This window comes from Pogona vitticeps, chromosome 2, assembly GCF_051106095.1.
Source record: "Pogona vitticeps strain Pit_001003342236 chromosome 2, PviZW2.1, whole genome shotgun sequence".
NCBI lineage: Eukaryota > Metazoa > Chordata > Lepidosauria > Squamata > Agamidae > Pogona > Pogona vitticeps.
Genome location: NC_135784.1, coordinates 100,074,714 through 100,093,148, shown reverse-complemented (window position 1 = coordinate 100,093,148; position 18,435 = coordinate 100,074,714). Strand labels below are relative to the sequence as shown.

Genomic DNA, 18,435 nt, shown 5'->3' with positions numbered 1-18,435 from the left:
TATGGGAGTTGTAGTCCAACATCCTTTCTCTGAGCTGTAGAATCTGCCCTATTACAGAGATGAGGATAAAAGTGAGGGTGCTTACAAATGGAAAGCTCTTAGAACTGCCCATCAAAACCCTGAGCAGCTGTTCAAATTTTTACTCCTTATGCCCCTCCCCCCCGCATAAGAAAGAAAAAACAATAGGGACAAATGAAAGCATTATATACTTTTAAATGCGGACCCCCAGTAAAAATCAGAATTTGAGGCAGTGACACTGTGTAATAAAAGTCAGCTGGAAAGCACCCTGGGAGACAGTGGGCCTGAAGCATATGTGATGCATTTACAGCAGAGGCAAAATTTCCAAAGGTAATCATAAAGCAGAGCTTAGTAGCGGTGTAAATAGGGATGGCTTTGGGGAGGGGTTACAGTTTTAACTGTAGAGCCAACCCTTTCCATCTTCTCCCAATTTCATTACTTGGTATCTCAGATGAAACGATCTCCTGTCTGAAGGCAGCTAAGGATCAAACCACAGAAGACACTCAGACCACAATTAGAATCTCATAGGTCACACTTGCTTGGTTGAAGCCCACCTTTGCCTCCTAGTGACCAATTATAGCACAAAGCATGCTAATTTGCAAGATATTTATATGAGAGAATGTTACAATAGTGTAAACAGATGACTTTTAACACTTAAGGGAGCTCTTCTTCTCAATGCATAGCTAAGCATCTCATGTAATTTTACCCAAACGAATATCACACACAGTGTTTCCCTAATCAATGGGTATATCGGGAATGGGAAAATAAGCGGCCCATACTCTTTTGTCCTAAATCGTGTGTTCATTGATTTTCTCTTATTATTCAGGTTCTTTCATGAGAGATGAAGTGAGGACGGACCATTGCATGTCTTCTTTCTTCTCATGTACTAAATGTTCTTTCTGACTGACTTGGTTAAGAAGCATCCAAGAACGTTCCTGTCTCATCAAATCAGTCAGCCTACACATCTAGGTATGGTATTAAGCATCTGTAAGATCAGTGGTCTTAGTCATTGATCTGCCTTAATCACTGTCTTTTGTGAACTGTGATGACCACCCACAGTGAAAGTGTTTCATTAGATAAACCTGCCCAATGAATCATTGTAAACCACCAGCAGCTGTTTTCTTTCACCCTTTCCCTCCACTCATTCATCCGCTTTTTCCACAATAAAAAGTTGTTGTGACCAGCAATGTCTCACTTAGTTCCTAGAAGTTACTTTTTAATAAATTGCTCCACAAATGCTTTATAACCTTTGTACGGTATCTAACAAAATATTCTACTTTGATTCCCCGAGGCTAATTCCTTCCACCGGGGATAGAGCGTGACATTTTGCTTGAGTCAGATCAGCCCCCCCCCCACCCGCACCCAACCCATAAATCAAGGTGCATCATCTTCCAGGCCAGACAAGGTGTTCTGGCACTTGAGGCAGAAAATCCCACAAGCACTTCTTCAGTCCCTTAGTAAATAATAAAGCAATAATATATTAAACAGCTTACAAATCAGCTGCCCAATGCTGCCCTCATTGGGCTGGCTCCAATCAGAAGTCTATGGAAAACATATTAGTAATTCACTGAATGTGGATAGAAACTGCCTGGCTCTCCCATGCAGTTCTCAAGACAAGGAGAACAGTATTCATGGTGCAAAAAAAAATCCATCATTTAGTAATTTGCTCTTCATATTTTGATTACGGAAGGGGAAAAAGTTGGGGGTGGGGGTTTCCAAAATAATAGAGCATTATCACTGCTGAAGGCTTCTTCAGTTTGGCTCCAGGATACCTTTGGGAGAAATTTGTTTCCTGACTTATACTGAAACAGCTGCCATTTCTTGGCTGCTGCTTGGTTTAAAAATGTGTATAAAAGCATTTTTGTATCTTTGTGTGTATAGTCAACATTTCCAGTCTATTTTGGAGGCACAAGACAATGAGTGAGGTATTCCCATATGACTATGCAGAAAACGATTGTTAATGGATGAGAATGCTTATTTTTAAAATACGTAATAACTGATTTGACAGTATGTTCTGCTCATTGGCCAGGACTGATGCTTGGGTTCTGTAAGTCCTGCCACTGAACCCAATCCAGCACAAATCTCTACTGCACCCTTGCATCTCTCTAATTTCTGTGGGGCTAGTACAGCTGACCTTTGGACATGAGTGGAGGTGGAAGGCAGAAGCTACCTCATGCATTCAGAACTCCACTCATGGGACACTCCCACCGAAGGAAGACCGAAGGCAATTTTTGTTGACTTTTCTCCTTCTCCTCCAAAATGTACTGAGAAGTTAGAAGATCCTCCAGAAAAGCAAGGACGTGATGTACGAGCCCACGGGTTGAAAGGTGCATGTTCTTTTTTTTAAAAAAACCACATATTTAGAGGAAAGTTGTTATGTGAATGGAAAGAGCTGCTCTATTTCTGAAATGAATACTTGGGATTCAATCCCATGTACCTCTCATCATTTTATATGGGGCTGACTCTGAAGAAGAATTAGAAACTTAAGATGGCACCAGATGTGGCCACTTAAATCCTTATTTGGGCTAGCTGCTAGATGGTCAGATCCTGTTACACCAGTCCCAAACAGGCTGCCAATGTATCTCCAACAGAGTACTGTACTTGAGTAAAGTTCCTTCCTGGCTTAACACTGTTAATGTAAAGGCCTCTGGCTGAACAAGTCTTAATTTAAATGGTCATCAGAACTTCTTTTCACATTCGAATCCTGAATGAGAACACCTTCCCATTTGGGTCAGTTGGAATTTCATCCCCAGATTCTCCCATATTCTCCCAGAGATTTTGTATATCCACCAGTGTCCTCTACCACTGTATTTAAATTGAAGGCCTTTGCAGAGACTGAGACACTAAGCAGCATAGTGGTGGAATGGAGCTACAGTTTGCAGGTTGAAACCCTGGGACTTTGTGCATAGTAGGGTTTATGACATCATCTGCTACTACCACCCCCAGGTTTTCCAGTTCCTTCTGGGCTAGAGGTCAGTATATGATTATAAGCTATCACTGTCATTATGCAAAGTGTTCGAAGGAGGTTTGGTCTTGAATAAGCAATGAAGAACTGTTAGCTCTACAAAAACCTTGTTTTTTTTCCAAATATTGATATGGACTGATCCAGAAGCCTGTGTTTTTAGACTCTCCTGGAAAGGGAATGACCAAGGGGACTGTCTCAATGAGTGCACACACTTTCAAATTTTCCATTACGCCTCTAAAGCAGAGTCATGGCTAGCCTGTGATATTTTGCCAACAGAGGTGAAGAATCACAGAACTTTGGAATTGCATCCAATAATCACCTAGTCCAAATCACTGCTGCTGATGCAGGAAATCCACAGGCGAAGCATATCTGTTAGATGGCCCATCAGCCCACGTTTAGAAACCTCCACCAAGGAAGAGACCACCACCTTCCCCCTTCTTTTTCCACACACTCTTCTCTCTCTCTTCTTTTGCTTACCAGATCTTTTCCTTGAGTATAAATTTGCCTGTAGGTGGCAGTAATAGGGTTTTTGGTCCTGCTTTGCTATTACATGTCAGAAGAAGAAGAAGAAATAATAATAATCTACCACCTTCTAAACCAGCCCATTCTACTGTTCCACAGCTATGTACTATAAGGAAGTTCTGCCTAATGTTTAGTCAGGATCTCCTTTCCTCCTATAACTTGAATTCATTGGCACAAATCCTGTCCTCTGAGACAACAGAAAGCAAGTCCACCTGACAGCCCTTCAGATATATTTTTTTCCTTCTACTGTAGCTAAACACAGTGAGGCAGAGGAACAAATGGCACTGATTCAAGTCAAGGTGTATAATGCCCAGAACCAGACAAATTATTTCAGCACACAAAACAGAACAGCCCATCTCTATCCTTGGCATTTGTTATTACTATATAATAACAAATGAAATCGTTAATAATTTGTTCTCTTTTCTTGGCACTCCAAAATCTGCTACTTGATGTGGCCACCTTGCCTCTGCCTAATGGTAGGGCCAGCTCTAAGCAGGATCACATTGAACTCAAACCTCATTGTGAAGGAGGTACTTACTTTTGAGAGCTCTGATTTCTCAAACAAACACATTGAGCACCCTAATGGCCAACCAAAAGACTCATGAAAATTTCACAAGCAAGATGGCAAAAAGCAGTAACTTTTTTGTCTGTTGCTCTCTAGCAACAATATTCAGGAGTGTATACTTTGAATCTGGATGTTTTTCCATTGCTATTGTGACCAGTATGAAGTGCTGAGTATCAGGTTTGATAAGATAGAGCATGAATTTGCCTACACCCATTTTAAAGTGATTGGACTATTAGCTAGTTGTACATCCTGTGGCACAAAGTTCTATAGAGCAGTTTCACAGGATGCTGAAGGAAAGTACTGCTTTTAGCTTGCAAAATTTACTACTGAATACTGTAATTTCATTCAATGACCCCTGTTTCTCCACTATTATGAGATAAAACATTCTTGTTGTTTAGTCATTTAGTCGTGTCCGACTCTTCGTGACCCCATGGAGCAGAGCATGCCAGGCCCTCCTGTCTTCCACTGCCTCCCGGAGATGGGTCAAATTCATGTTGGTACCTTCGAAGACACTGTCCAACCATCTCATCCTCTGTCGTCCCCTTCTCCTCTTGCCTTCACACTTTCCCGACATCAGGGTCTTTTCCAGGGAATCTTCTCTTCTCATGAGATGGCCAAAGTATTGGAGCCTCAGCTTCAGGATCTGTCCTTCCAGTGAGCACTCAGGATTGATTTCCTTCTGAATAGGTTTGTTCTCCTTGCAGTCCAGGGGACTCTCAAGAGTCTCCTCCAGCACCACAATTCAAAAGCATCAGTTCTTCAGCAGTCAGCCTTCTTTATGGTCCAGCTCTCACTTCCATACATCGCTAATGGAAAAACCATAGCTTTGACTATGTGAACCTTTGTCAGCAAGGTGATGTCTCTGCTTTTTAAGATGCTGTCTAGGTTTGTCATCGCTTTCCTCCCAAGAAGCAGGCATCTTTTAATTTCATGATTGCTGCCACCATCTGCAGTGATCATGGAGCCTATGAAAGTAAATTCTGTGACTGCCTCCATATCTTCCCCTTCTATTTACCAGTGGCCATGATCTTAGGTTTTTTGATGTTGAGCTTCAGACCATTTTTGTTGCTCTCCTCTTTCACCCTCATTAAGAGGTTCTTTAATTCCTCCTCACTTTCTGCCATCAGAGTGGTATCATTTGCATATCTGAGATTGTTGATATTTCTTCTGGCAATCTTAATTCCGGCTTGGGTTACCTCCAGTCCAGCCTTTCCCATGATGTATTCTGCATATAAATTAAATAAGCAGGGGGACAATATACAGTTTTGTACTCCTTCCCCAATATTGAACCAATCAGTTGTTCTATATCCAGTTCTAACTGTTGCTTCCTGTCCCGCTTATAGATATCTCAGTAGATGGATAAGGTGGTCAGGCATTCCCATTTCTTTAAAGGCTTGCCATAGTTTGCTGTGGTCCACACAGTCAAAGGCTTTTGTGTAGTCAATGAAGCAGAGGTAGATGTTTTTCTGGAACTCTCTGGCTTTCTCCATAATCCAGTGCATGTTAGCAATTTGGTCTCTAGTTCCTCTGCCCTTTCGAAATCCAGCTTATACTTCTGGGAGTTCTCAGTCCACATACTGCTTGGAGGATTTTGAGCATAACCTTGCTAGCATGTGAAATGAGTGCAATTATACGGTAGTTGGAGCATCCTTTGGCACTGCCCTTCATTGGCACTGGGATATAGACTGATTTTTTCCAATCCTCTGGCCACTGCTGAGTTTTCCAAACTTGCTGGCATATTGAATGTGGCATCTTAACAGTGTCATCTTTTAAGATTTTAAATAGTCAATTGGAATACCATCACTTCCACTGGCCTTGTTGTTAGCCATGCTTTCTAAGGCCCACTTGACTTCACACTCCAGGATGTCTGGCTCAAGGTCAGCAACCACACTATCTGGGTTGTCCGGGACATCCAGGTCTTTCTGGTATAATTTCTCTGTGTATTCTTGCCACCTCTTCTTGATGCCTTCTGCTTCTGTTAGGTCCCTACCATTTTGTCCTTTATCATGTCCATCTTTGCACAAAATGTTCCTTTAATATTTCCAATTTTCTTGAACAAATCTCTGGTTTTCCGCTTTCTATTATTTTCCTCTACTTTCTTCAGTTTAAGCTTGAGTTTTCCTATAAGAAACTGATAATCAAAGCCACAATCAGCTCCAAGTCTTGCTTTTTGCTGACTGTATAGAGCTTCTTTGGCTGTAGAGAACATACTCAATCTGATTTCGGTGTTGCCAATCTGTGATGTCCATGTGTAGAGTCGTCTCTTGTGTTGTTGGAAAAGTGTTTGCAATGACCAACTTGTTTTCTTGATAAAACTCTATTAGCCTTTGTCCTGCTTCATTTTGAACTCCAAGGCCAAACTTACCTGTTGTTCCTTTTATCTCTTGACTCCCTACTTTAGCATTCCAGTCTCCTATAAAGACAAGAACACCTTTCTTTGGTGTCAGTTCTAGAAGGTGTTGTAATTCTTCATAGAATTGGTCAATTTCAGCCTCTTCAGCCTCAGTGGTTGGTGCATAAACATGGATTACTGTGATGCTGAAAGGTCTGCCTTGGATTCATATTGAACTCATTCTATCATTTTTGAGAGTGTATCCCAGTGCAGCTTTTCCCACTCTTTTGTTGACTATGAGGGCTACTCCATTTCTTCTACGGAATTCTTGCCCACAATAGTAGATATGATAATCGTCTGAACTGAATTTGCCCATTCCCATCCATTTTACTTCACTGACACCCCAGGATGTCAATGTATATTCTTACCATCTCCTGTTTGACCACATCCAGCTTACCAAGGTTCATACATCTTACATTCCAGGCTTCTATGCAATATTTTTCTTTGCAGCATCAGACTTTCCTTTCACACATGTCCACACCTGAGCATCCTTTTGGCTTTGGCCCAACCACTTCATTAGCTCTGGAGCTACTTGTACTTGTCCTCCACTCTGCCTCAATAGCATATTGGAGGCCTTCCAACCTGAGGGGTTCATCTTCCAGCATCATATCTTTTAGCTTTTTTTTCTGGTCATGGGGCATACTTGGCAAAGATACTGGAGTGGCTTGCCAGTTCCTGCTCCAGGTGGATCGAGTTTAATCTGAACTCTACACTATGACCTGTCCAGTTTGGGTGTCCCTACATGGCATAGCCCCTAGCTTCTCTGAATTACTCAAGCCCCTTTGCCATGACAAGACAGGAATCGATGAAAGGGGGTAAAACATTCGTGCCATTCAATTTCTCCTTATCAGGTATAATCTAAGAAGCCGCCATCATATGTATCTGTCCCCTGACTGTTTTGCTACCCCATTCTGAAAATAACTTTTTGAGATAAGTTGACCAGAATTTTATAAGATATTACAATCACACCATTGGTATGCATGAGGTCACTATAAGACTGGAATATTTATTTTCAGTACAGTATAAGCTTCTGTGGAGGACAAATACATGACTGGTATATTTATACATACCCCAATGACCATGTCTTAAAGTCTAACAATTAAGATCCTCAAGGATGTGTCACTGGAGACCAGGACCAAGATGATCCATACTCTTGTATTTCTGATCACCATGTATGGATGTGAGAGTTGGACAGTTAAAAAGCTGACAGGAAAAAAAATGATTTGTTTTAAATGTGCTGCTGGAGGAGAGCTTTGTGGATAACCTGGACTGCCAGAAAGACAATAAGTTGGTCCTACATCAAATCAAGATCAAACTATAGAGGCAAAAATATTGAAATGGAGGCTGTCCTACTTTAAGCGCATCATGAGAAGGCAGAATTCTTCAATAATGCAGAAAAAGAGGAAGACCAAATACAAGATGGATGGATTCCCTAAAGGAAACCACAGGCTTGAGTTTATAAGAGCTGAGCAAAGCAGTTAAGAGAGGACATTTTAAGGGTCTCTCATTCATAGGGTTTGCATAAGTCATAGGTGATGTGATGGCACATAATAACAACAATAACAAGATCTGAAAGTCTTAAAGACTAAGAATTGTAAGTAAAATATCCTGATATATTTTTACATCTGAAGAAGTGGACTTAGACACAAAAACTCTCTCCCTGAAATAAAATTGTTTGTTTTCCCTCCCTTTCCAGGATTATTTGTTAACACTCTCCAAAATTTTCAGAAAGACTTCAGTTCCTAGAAGTCATGCTGATATTCTTTTGAAGGATAGTTCTATGTTTGATAATGTTTGTGTTTTATAAAGTTTCCTACAAGACGGACATGGACTGTAATTCCATGAATTCCTTCCCCCTCATCTCCTTTCTAAAATGCAGGATTATGTGCAGTACATTGTGTGCATTCTGTTAGAAGATCAGCAATACTACCTTTGATTTCTTTAAAATCTCTTGAGGAGATGCTGTCCGGGCCTGTTCATTTGTTAATTTTTAATATTCGTGACAGGCCCTCAAATGTCAACCATCATCACATCTGCTTGACTTGGTTCTTCATTCCTCTCTGAACATATCCACTCAGGCATGAGCATCTGTTCTACAGATTCTGCAGCAAAGGCAGCTGGAAAGATTTCATTCAGTTTATCCTCTTTGGATACACCTTTCACTCCCTTGCTAACTCACAGTCCAATCTTCTCCTTGGCTGATTTCCTGCTTATGAGGTATTTAAAGAAATATTAATTGTTGGATTTAATATTTTAACGACATGGTATTTTCACGCTTTAGCAAGAGGTTTCTTCTTTCATTTTCAAACCTATATGTCTTACATAAACAGAGAAGAACATAGGAATCCAGCTCAGAGTGAGTCAGACTAATATTTTTAAGAACTGTATTAAGAACACCTTTACCAGGCCAATTCAAAGGTCACAAATTTTACAGAATCTTCTGAGTTCTTTAGAAGTTTTTATTAAGCAAAATGAGAAGGGAACAAGGAGGGTAAAGGAATAGAGAGTAGCTGATGTTCATGGTTGTTTTAGTTATGAGTTAGAAAGCAGGAAAAAGCTGCTGAGGAGGTTCTAGTAGGCTTGGATGCTTTCAGGGGCGACTTTATTCTCTAACATCAAAGTAAAGCTACCCAAATTGACTTCCAGCATATTAAGTCTTTTTCTCCATCTTTATTTATATGGTCCAGTTTCCATCCATTGACCAGAGGGATCTTCGCAGTGCACTGGCAGCCAGACACAGTTCAGAGCACTGGCTGAATCTCTAATGTTGATCAGTGGATAAACTAAGTATTGTTGGCCTGTTTCTTTTTCCCAGAAATCCTTGGGAGGGTCTCAGGTGCTATCTGGAACTCCCTTAGCATCGTGTAGACTACAGCCTTATTTAATTACTGCTACTTTCCATCTTAAGTCTGTAACAACCACGGTCTTTGTGGCTTCAATGTCAGACACTTTGTCCCCCCCCCCCCCTTTGCTGTTTTATTTCCCAACTTGCCTAATGAAGAATTCTGGAGAATTAAAAACCTTGCACAGTATTTATGACTTTCCAATGGACTTGGTAAAAATATTGCTGTCATAATATTCTAGGAATTTCTCTTTCCCAAATTCATGACCAGATTCTATGATTAGGAAGAATGAGTCAACCCCTTAGAAGGAATCCCAGCTTCTCTCTCTCTCTCTCTCTCTCCCTCCCTCCCCCTCCCCTTGGAAGACAGAACATTATGTCACATGGCTTGTCCTGTACTTCCTAAACTTGTGTGAGGTTTTATAAGAGATAGCCACGCTAGTCTGTGCAAACATGTCAGGCCAAAGCAAAAGAAACAAAACGAAGCAAAAGAGGCAAAAATGTTGCGGCACCTTCCAACTTATGGCAACCCTTTCCAGGGTTTTCTAGGTAGATAATACACACAAATGGTTTGTTATCCCCTTCTTCTGGGGGTGCCCAGGGATTGTGCAGCTTGCCCAAGGCCACACAGGCCGGCTCTGCTCTCAGGAGGCACAGTGGGAAATTGAATTCCCATCCTCTGGCTTCTAAACTACTGAACTATCCAGCCAGCTAGCAGTTAAAGATTAACTGTTACAATTTAATGTGAGTTTTCGTTGATATCCACTTCCTGAGACTTGTCTATGACCTGACAACATGCATGACTGGGGGAGTTCCTGGACCAGCTCTGCCAGCTTTGGGGACATAGCAACAGGACAGCATGAGATACAACCCTTGTACGTGTTGATATGTATCTGATCGCCTGGGTTGAAAGAAGTTTCTACTGCTAGTTCAGTCAACTATGTGGTACAGAAGGAACACTATATTTTCCTTGGCTTCAGGTAGCAAAATGTCCTGGGCTGATCCTGACCTGGATTTTGTCCATGTGAAGTCTGTGCAGTGTCCCTGAGTTGTGACCCCCACTTCTCCCCAATGCTCTTCTCTGTCACCCACACAGATAGAGGCTTTTTATCAGGCACAACTTTGCCAACTGAAAGTTTGTTGAGCATTGAATCCGTGGTCCACGTTTCACACTTTGTAAAATTTAACTGCCGTGCTTTCACTTTGCTTTTAATCCAGTTGTGTTTTAATTCATTTTTGATGTTTAGCCGTTTAGTTGTATCCGACTCTTCATGACCCCATGGACCACAGCATGCCAGGCCCTTCTATCTTCCACTGCCTCCTGGAGTTGTGTCAAATTCATGTTGGTAGCTTCAATGACACTGTCCAACCATCTCGTCCTCTGTCATCCCCTTCTCCTCTTGCCCTCACACTTTACCAACATCAGTGTCTTTTCCAGGGAGTCTTCTCTTCTCATGAGATCCAATTCATTTATTTGGGCTTTAATGTGTCAACTGTTTGTGTTTGAGTTATAATATTTAACTAAAACAATTACAACGTAATATCCCCTCACTCATATCATTCAATGAGGTCACTGTAGTTGACCCTGTGTTGAGTCTTTGTGAGTCCCCCTTTGGGGAGCAAGTCGGAGATATAAATCCAATGAGTAAAAAAATCACTTCCTCTGCAATAGTCCGGTCTTGCTCTGGTTTCCCCTGGAAGTACAGGTCAGTTCCCGGACACAGAAACAACAAACTCCAGAATGCTGAGCAGAACTGCACCGATTCCTTTCCATCTCTCTCTCTCTCTCTCTCTCTCTCTCTCTCTCTCTCTCTCTCTCTCTCTCTCTGTGTGTGTGTGTCTGTGTGTGTGTGTGTGTGTGTGTGTGTGTGTGTCCGTTCCCGTCCCCCCCCCCCGAGGACGAGCTGTTTGGGCTCCAGTTTTGCGCCTCCTTCCTGAGGAGGACCTGCCCAAGGCCGAAGGAGAGCTGGGCAACTCTGGCACGTCCCCAACCGGGGCCAGACCGCGCGGGGCCGGCCAGACCCGGAGAGAGAGCCTTTGGCACTTAAGCCAGGCGCTTCAGTCTTGAGGCAGCGAACCTCTCCTCCTGCCGACAGAAGCGTGAGGCAGCTTCTGGAGGAGCGGGCCGGGTGCGCGCGGAGGGGGGGTTGGATGATGGCGCGCGCTTCCACACGTCCCCTGAGGAGCTTCAGTGCTACTTCGGACACTTCGGGGGACGCCTCTCCCCCCTCCCCCGCCCCCTTTCCGCCCTTGCCCCTCGGGTAAGCTTTCCCCTGTAGCCCGGGGCTGGCCATGGGAGTCGCCTTCGGGCGTCCCCTCCCGCCTCCCCTCCCCTCCCCAGAGCGTGCCTGCTCCCGCCGGTCTGTCCCCGCCCTCCTCGCTCACGCCCTTATTTAACCGCGACTCCCGACTCGGCGGGCGGCTCTCGCTCTCTCTCTCGCCTCCCTCCGCCGGGCTCCTCAGGACCGCGTGTGCGCGCCCGCCCGCCTCGCTCGCCCTTCTCCGCCGGGTGGCTCTGTCCAGCCTTGCCTCACGATGCGCTCGGGGCTGCTCCTCCTGCTGGCCCTGGCTCTCGGGGTGACCGTCTCGTGGGCTGCCAGCCGGACCCCATACCAGCAGATCCTGCACCACAGCCGGATCCGGGGCAGGCATCAAGGGTAAGGCGCGGAGCCGGCTGGGGAAGGGACCGCGGGAGAGGGCGCGGGAGGTCTCTGGGCACGGGAGACCGTCCCCCCGGCCCGCTGGCGGGCGGCGGAGCCAGGGTGGGATCCTTGTGCCCCGGTGGAGGCGATAAAAAAAAAGGGACTGGGTATTACCCTTGAGAAAAAATGTGTGCATGATTTATGTAATCTGAATTTATCTTACGAATTTCTTTTTGGATCTGATTACTGACAACTCGTCAGACGTCTAGCCAACATTTAAAGGGGAATGGGATCATTCCCCTTTAAAAAGTTGCCCACACTTTTACCATTCTAACCACTTTCTAAACACATTCCTCTGCCCCTTTCACAATTCAGCTTTGTCTGTTCCCACACGAAGCGCAGAGATCTTTGCATAAAGTATGAACTAAAACAGTCTGCTTGCATGCATGTGTAGATCTGTGGACCCTAACCCATGAAAACTTATTCCATAACAAATCTCTTGGTCTTTAAAGTACCACAAGATTCTTTGTTGTTTTAGCACCAGAAGAGAATTGCCCAGGATTACCTCCTAAAGCCACAGGTAGCAATGCATTTACCCTTTTGAAAAGCCTTCTGTCTTGATGTCATTGGAATGGCCCAGTAACAGGGAAGTCAGTCACTCTTTTCCATCCTGGTGCAGATCAGCTAGAAGACTGATCCTCACCATGGACATTCCTTTCTCCTAGTAGGAAAGGCACGGCTTGCTTGAGAATCATCCCCTTTCTTGAAACCTCATGGCTATTTCCTGCTGTCTCATCTCTTGCTACCAATGAAGAACCCCAGGATCCTCCTAGGGCCACACACCGCTATTTGAGAACATGAGGTTGGGCATATTGTGAACCACAATCACAGAGGACTGTCACCTGTAGTTTATAGGATAAGAATCCCGAGAGAGACAGTTGAGATAAAATATATACTCAGGCTAGATACCCATCTCAATGGACTCAATATAAGCCAGGACTTTTTTGGGCAGTACAAAAGATGAACACTACAATAATTGTACTGTACAGTGTATCCCAGATATAATTGCCTCCTCAAAAGATCCACCTAAAACACTTCAAAACTTCAAAGGTAAACAAGAGAGTTTTAACTCATTGCCATGTTTCTCTTATGGTTATTGTGATGTGTGAATTATCCCCGATAACCTCCTATAAAGAAAAGGTAATTAGCAACCATAAAAGGACACTCTCCTCAGTATAATTAACATTCATGTTATTCTATAATTGTTATTCATGACAGAAGTTCTTATATGCTTTACAGCACAAACCTCAATAGAATATATATGTATATTAAAGAGAATATCACCCCATTCACTTTCTTACCAACCAACCAACCAACCAACCAACCAACCAACCAACCAACCAACCAACCAACCAACCAACCAACCAACCAAACCAACCACAATCTCTATATTTTGATGCCATGTATAAATAGTTGCCATGTTATTTCTCTCTCATATATGACTAAGGAAGTGGACTTGTCCATGAAAGCTCTCATTAAAATAAAACAGTCTTTGAGGTACCACCACATTTTTGTCTTTTTAAATTTCATTCATTTTCATTTTTCTTTTTACGTATAATGCTTGCACAAACTAACACGGCTACCTCTTTTACAACTACAGTTTTAAAATCTGTTATAGTCTAGGAGTTAGGATCTGTTACTCTAGCTGTTTTTTTGTGTGTGTGTGACAGGTTTGGGCAGGAGAGATGATATGAAGGAAAGGGTGAGACATAAAGATGAGCACAAAGAAAGGACAGGATTCTGACATCTGTTGTCCCAGCGTCCTGTCTTAGCAGCCCTTCCTGTAGCTTTTATGATATGTGCTTCCTGACCTCATGTTTCAGGCATGGGCAGGCTTCAGGCTTGCTGGACACTGGCAACCATCTTTTCTGCATATTCTCTCCTCCCATGCGAAAACTTTAAAATAGCACTCCATAGATTCAAGCATTAGGCTGAAAACAACAGAATAAAATTTAACAGGAATAAGTGCAAAGTTTTACACCAAGAAAAAGAAACCAAATGCACAATTACAAAATAGGAAATACTTGGCTCAGTAATATTAAATTCAAGAAGGATTTTGGAATTGTGGTAGAACAAAAGCTGAATATGAGCCAAGAGTGGTATGTGGCTACAAAAAAGGGCAATGCTATTTTAGGCTGCAATGAAAGAAGTATAATCTCCAATCATATGAAGTTCCCCTCTGTTATGCACTGGTTACGCTTCATCTTGAGTACTTGTCAAGTTCTGGACACCACACTTTTAAGAACAAACTGGAACAAGTTCAGAGGTGGGCAACAAGGATGATCAGGGGACTGGAAGCCAAGTCCTATGATGAAAAACTGAAAGAACTGTGCATGTTTGGTCTTGGGAAAAGAAGACTAAGAGGAGATATGATAGTACTCTTCAAATATTTGAAAGATTGTCATACAGAGGATGAGCAGAATAGGTTCTCAATCATTAAAGACTCCAGGACACATAATAACGAGCTCAGGTTACATCCTGAAGTTAATTTGGTTGTTTCTTGTCCACTTCCAGTGCACTTTGGTCCAGTGCCACCCCTCTGTGGCTGAATACCAAATGCTGAACTGCATGGAGCACTAGTCTTGCCCCACATGGCAACTGCATGTCAATTCATGTTCCTCTACAGGACAGTGTTAGAAATGGTTTAGGACAGAGCTTGAGAAAGTAACATGATTGGACTTTAGACCCCCAAGTAAACAATTGTCATGCTAGCTAAGTGATTTTGGGGAGTGTGTAGTCCATAAAAGTAACTTTTCCAATTTATCATGGGTCAGAGGCATACCCATAACATCTTTCCACCTTGGTAGGTGGAAAGGTATGGCTGAACAATTTGCCACTATAAACCTTACTGTAAGGCCACCAGAATGTAGGTTTTGTGTGATCTGAGATTAGTAGAAGTCTTACTATTTACATAATAAACATTTACTTTAAAATGTTTTTATTAATTAAAGACAAACAATAAGAACAATACTAACATAAAGTGTGTATGCATACATACCATGCACTAATACAAAATCCCCTCCCCCCCCCACGGTGCTATCATCACCCTCGGGATGAGATAAGAAAATATTTTCTTTTAATCACTTTTTCACCCCATTCCATTCAAAAAATACATTGATTCTTCTGCTGGCTTTTGACCTTTCCCTTTTACCAAAACATAATTCAAATATGGATTCCATATCTCTTTAAAATCATTACATTTTGTCATTCACCTTCTTACTTTTATTTCACATATTAACTTATCATTTATCCCTAAACTCTGCATTTCTTTATACCAATCTTCAAGATAAGAAACATTTCCAGCATCTGTTATTTTGGTACACTTACTTAGTTGCAAAACTACTTTATTTCTGAGTTATAATTCCCAGTGACTAGCTGTCCTAATGAAAATGCACAATTGTAATTATAATATTTTAGACTATGTATTCTTTTTGTCTGGGGAAGAAAAAATCATCTAAAAAATATTCTACACCTGCCTTAGTGAAGAAGACGCTCTTTCAGCTCACCTAATAATAGCCATTTTGTTTTGTCATCTCCTGGAAAGTTAAAACCACACACAAACATTTCTGTTATTATAGACACACTGTTTCTTTTCAGATTTATTATTGACAATGTATCTTTGAACATCAGAGTATGAATAAGAAACTCAGAACATCTCTCTCTTATTTACTTCCTCTTTCTCTCTAGTCCGAATGTGTGTGCTGTGCTGAAGGTCATTGGAACAAACAGGAAGTACTTGCCGAACTGCAAACTGTGGTACCAGAGGAAAATCTGTGGCAAACAAACGTAAGTACTTGTGAGCTTTAAAGATCACACTGTAAAAAAAAGTAGGTCTTGATTGTTCCAGATTAAAGCCATACATAGCCCACCTCCCATGCTTTTGTTTTCCTTCTTTCTCCTGTTATGTTGTTGTTTCCTTGTAGTAGCTGACAAGCAGTAAAAACAAGAGGATCTTGAAGTTCTTGGTTGTGCATGAGTAAGAAAAAAAATTGTGATTCCCTCCCTCTGGTCCTGATGATTGGTCCAAACCAACAAAATAAGAATTGTGTTTTCCTTGTGTGTAAGCCCGGGCTTGGTTCTGGTTTGTGAGCTGAGTGGTCCTACAGAGTGAACCCAAAAGAAGGATCTGAAGTAGAATGTCACATGAATTAGAATGCTTTCCATGTAGGAAGTCCTCAGTTGAATCTCCAGTATCTCCAAAGTCGGCCTTGTTGTTGTTGCTGATGCTGCTGTGTGTTGTCAAGTCACCTTCCACTTATGGCTGCCCCATGAATGAGCAATCTCCAACATCTGTCCTCAACAGCCCTGCTCAGCAAACTCAAGCCTGTGGTTTCCTTTAGGAAATTAATCCAACTTGTATGTGGTCTTCCTCTTTTCCTGGTGTCTTTAACCTTTCCCAGCATTATTGTCCGTTCCAGAGAATCCTGCCTTCTCATGATGTGGCCAAAGTAGGGCAATCTCATTTTCATCATTTTTGCCTCCAGAGATAGTTCAGGCTTGAACTAGGACTCACTTCTTTGTGTTGCTGGTAGTCCAGGGCATCTGCAAATCTCTCTTCCAACGCCACATTTCAAATGACTCCATAGTGGACTTTGCTTGACCTGAAACTCAGAAATGCTAACTAGTATTGTTAACAATGAGTGATCGAGACCAATGGTCAGGCTCAGTGTAATGTAACTTCCTAACCATAGTTATTTGTTTTTGCTATTAAATTTATAGTCCAGCCACTGGTGCTCAGGATGATAGTGCACACGCAGTAAAAAAAACAGGCAAACTCAACAAAAAACCAAAATACAAGATAAAAAAGAATAAAAGGAAGGCAAATGGTCTTCTGGGAATGGTAGTCCAAAAGTAACTTCTCCAAGCCCTGAGGTGTTTAGTTACCTTGTGTGAAGTGGATTCAAGATTTACTAATCTCTCTTTTTTCTTGAGTTATTTTTATTACACAACACAGAAACCATTTCCTTTGTTTTATATCTATGAATAGCAAAACAAGGATTACCTAATGGGGAAATAAGTTCCACTTAGAAAACTTGTTCTTGCTTTCATGTGTAAAGTCACTGGAAGCATGTCTTTGTTTTTGTCACTATTGCACATGTGTAGAGAAAAGCTGTGCAAGATGATGAGGGGCTCCCTTGGCCCCTTCAGCCACACGAGGGAATCTTAGAAGCCAATCCAAGGTCTGTCCCGGCAGATGTTAGTGTTCAACAGTCATTTCATACAGCTTCCTGTAAAAGTGGCCTCAACATGTACGCTTGTAAGGGGCAGCCTGCACCTAATTAAGAACGCATACGGGGCTGGCTGACTGCCAGTCTTGAGATGAAGTCTGCTAGTTTTCTAGGGAAGGTGTAACCTCCATAAGGTCACACAAACGCCAGAAAATTGGAGTTGAGGGGGGAGTAAGACAGGACAAGCTCATAAATGGCCATGATAGACTCCAGACAGCAACTTCTGTGTTTGTCAGCAATCATGGTAAAGAAGTTGTTGTGTAAGTGAGATGAATGCAGGAGTTAGAGCAACATTTGAAAACCAGAAATGGAGACATGTCTCATAAGTAAGTGTATTCTTGATTGTACTTCTCTGATGGTGGCAGGGTGGGACATTATCTCACACTCGCAATCCCAAATGTTTTTGAAAATTTTGCATAGTATTGTGAAAAGTGTGTTGCACATTGATTAAAGGTGTGTGCCTGTCTTGGGAAAAAGACAGGAACCAAGTATTAACCCTTCCTCCCTTCTTGGACTAGGAGATTCTTCTTTTATTAAAGTCAAGTTGAATTACTATTACTGTAGTAACCGCTGGCATATGTTTCAAGAATAATTGAAGATGAAGCACTGGACTCAGTACTTTACAGACATTCTAACTGATCTATGTATAGAACAGAACCCAGACAGTGTGGTTGTCATGAAGAAAACTCCTGACATTCAATATTTTGGAAAATGTACCAGTGTAGGAACACTGGTTCAGGAAAATCCAAATTATCGAGAGAGTAAAGGAGGTGTCAGAGAGGAAGAAAAATAGTCTGACACAGAGAGGCACACTTAGAGAAAGAAAGAGACACTCCACCCACGATTAACTCTAGTTTTGTCTGACTAGCAGCTGGTTGAATTTTTCTGTGGGTCAATGATCCCCATAGGAAAGGATGCCCCATTTCAGCTCTAAAACATTCTAGAAGTCATGGCCCGTTTGATGCTTTTGGTCCCTGTAGGGGGATGATGCATGTAGTAATTTTAAATTGAGCAGCGGAATGAATGAATTATTTTAGATACACTGGTGCCTCACACAACAATGTTAATTGGTTCCCAAAAAATCAGCGTTGTGTGAAACATCGTTCTGTGAAACACCATTTCCCATAGGAATGAATTGAAAACTGGTTAATCCGTTCCAATTGGAACAGATTGCCATCGTTCAGTGAAAATCCCCATAGGA

General features: G+C 42.1%; 1 protein-coding gene across 1 annotated transcript in view; it reads left to right on the top strand.

Annotated features, from left to right (window-relative positions):
- The first annotated feature begins 11,717 nt into the window (after positions 1–11,717).
- TGFBI (transforming growth factor beta induced) overlaps positions 11,718–18,435 on the top strand; it is a 56,472-nt gene continuing 49,754 nt past the window's right edge. Inside the window, exons 1-2 of the mRNA XM_020782669.3 lie at positions 11,718–11,961; positions 15,694–15,792. Coding sequence (XP_020638328.3) covers positions 11,840–11,961; positions 15,694–15,792 — 221 coding nt within the window. The 5' untranslated portion in view covers positions 11,718–11,839. The remainder of the gene's footprint in view (positions 11,962–15,693; positions 15,793–18,435) is intronic.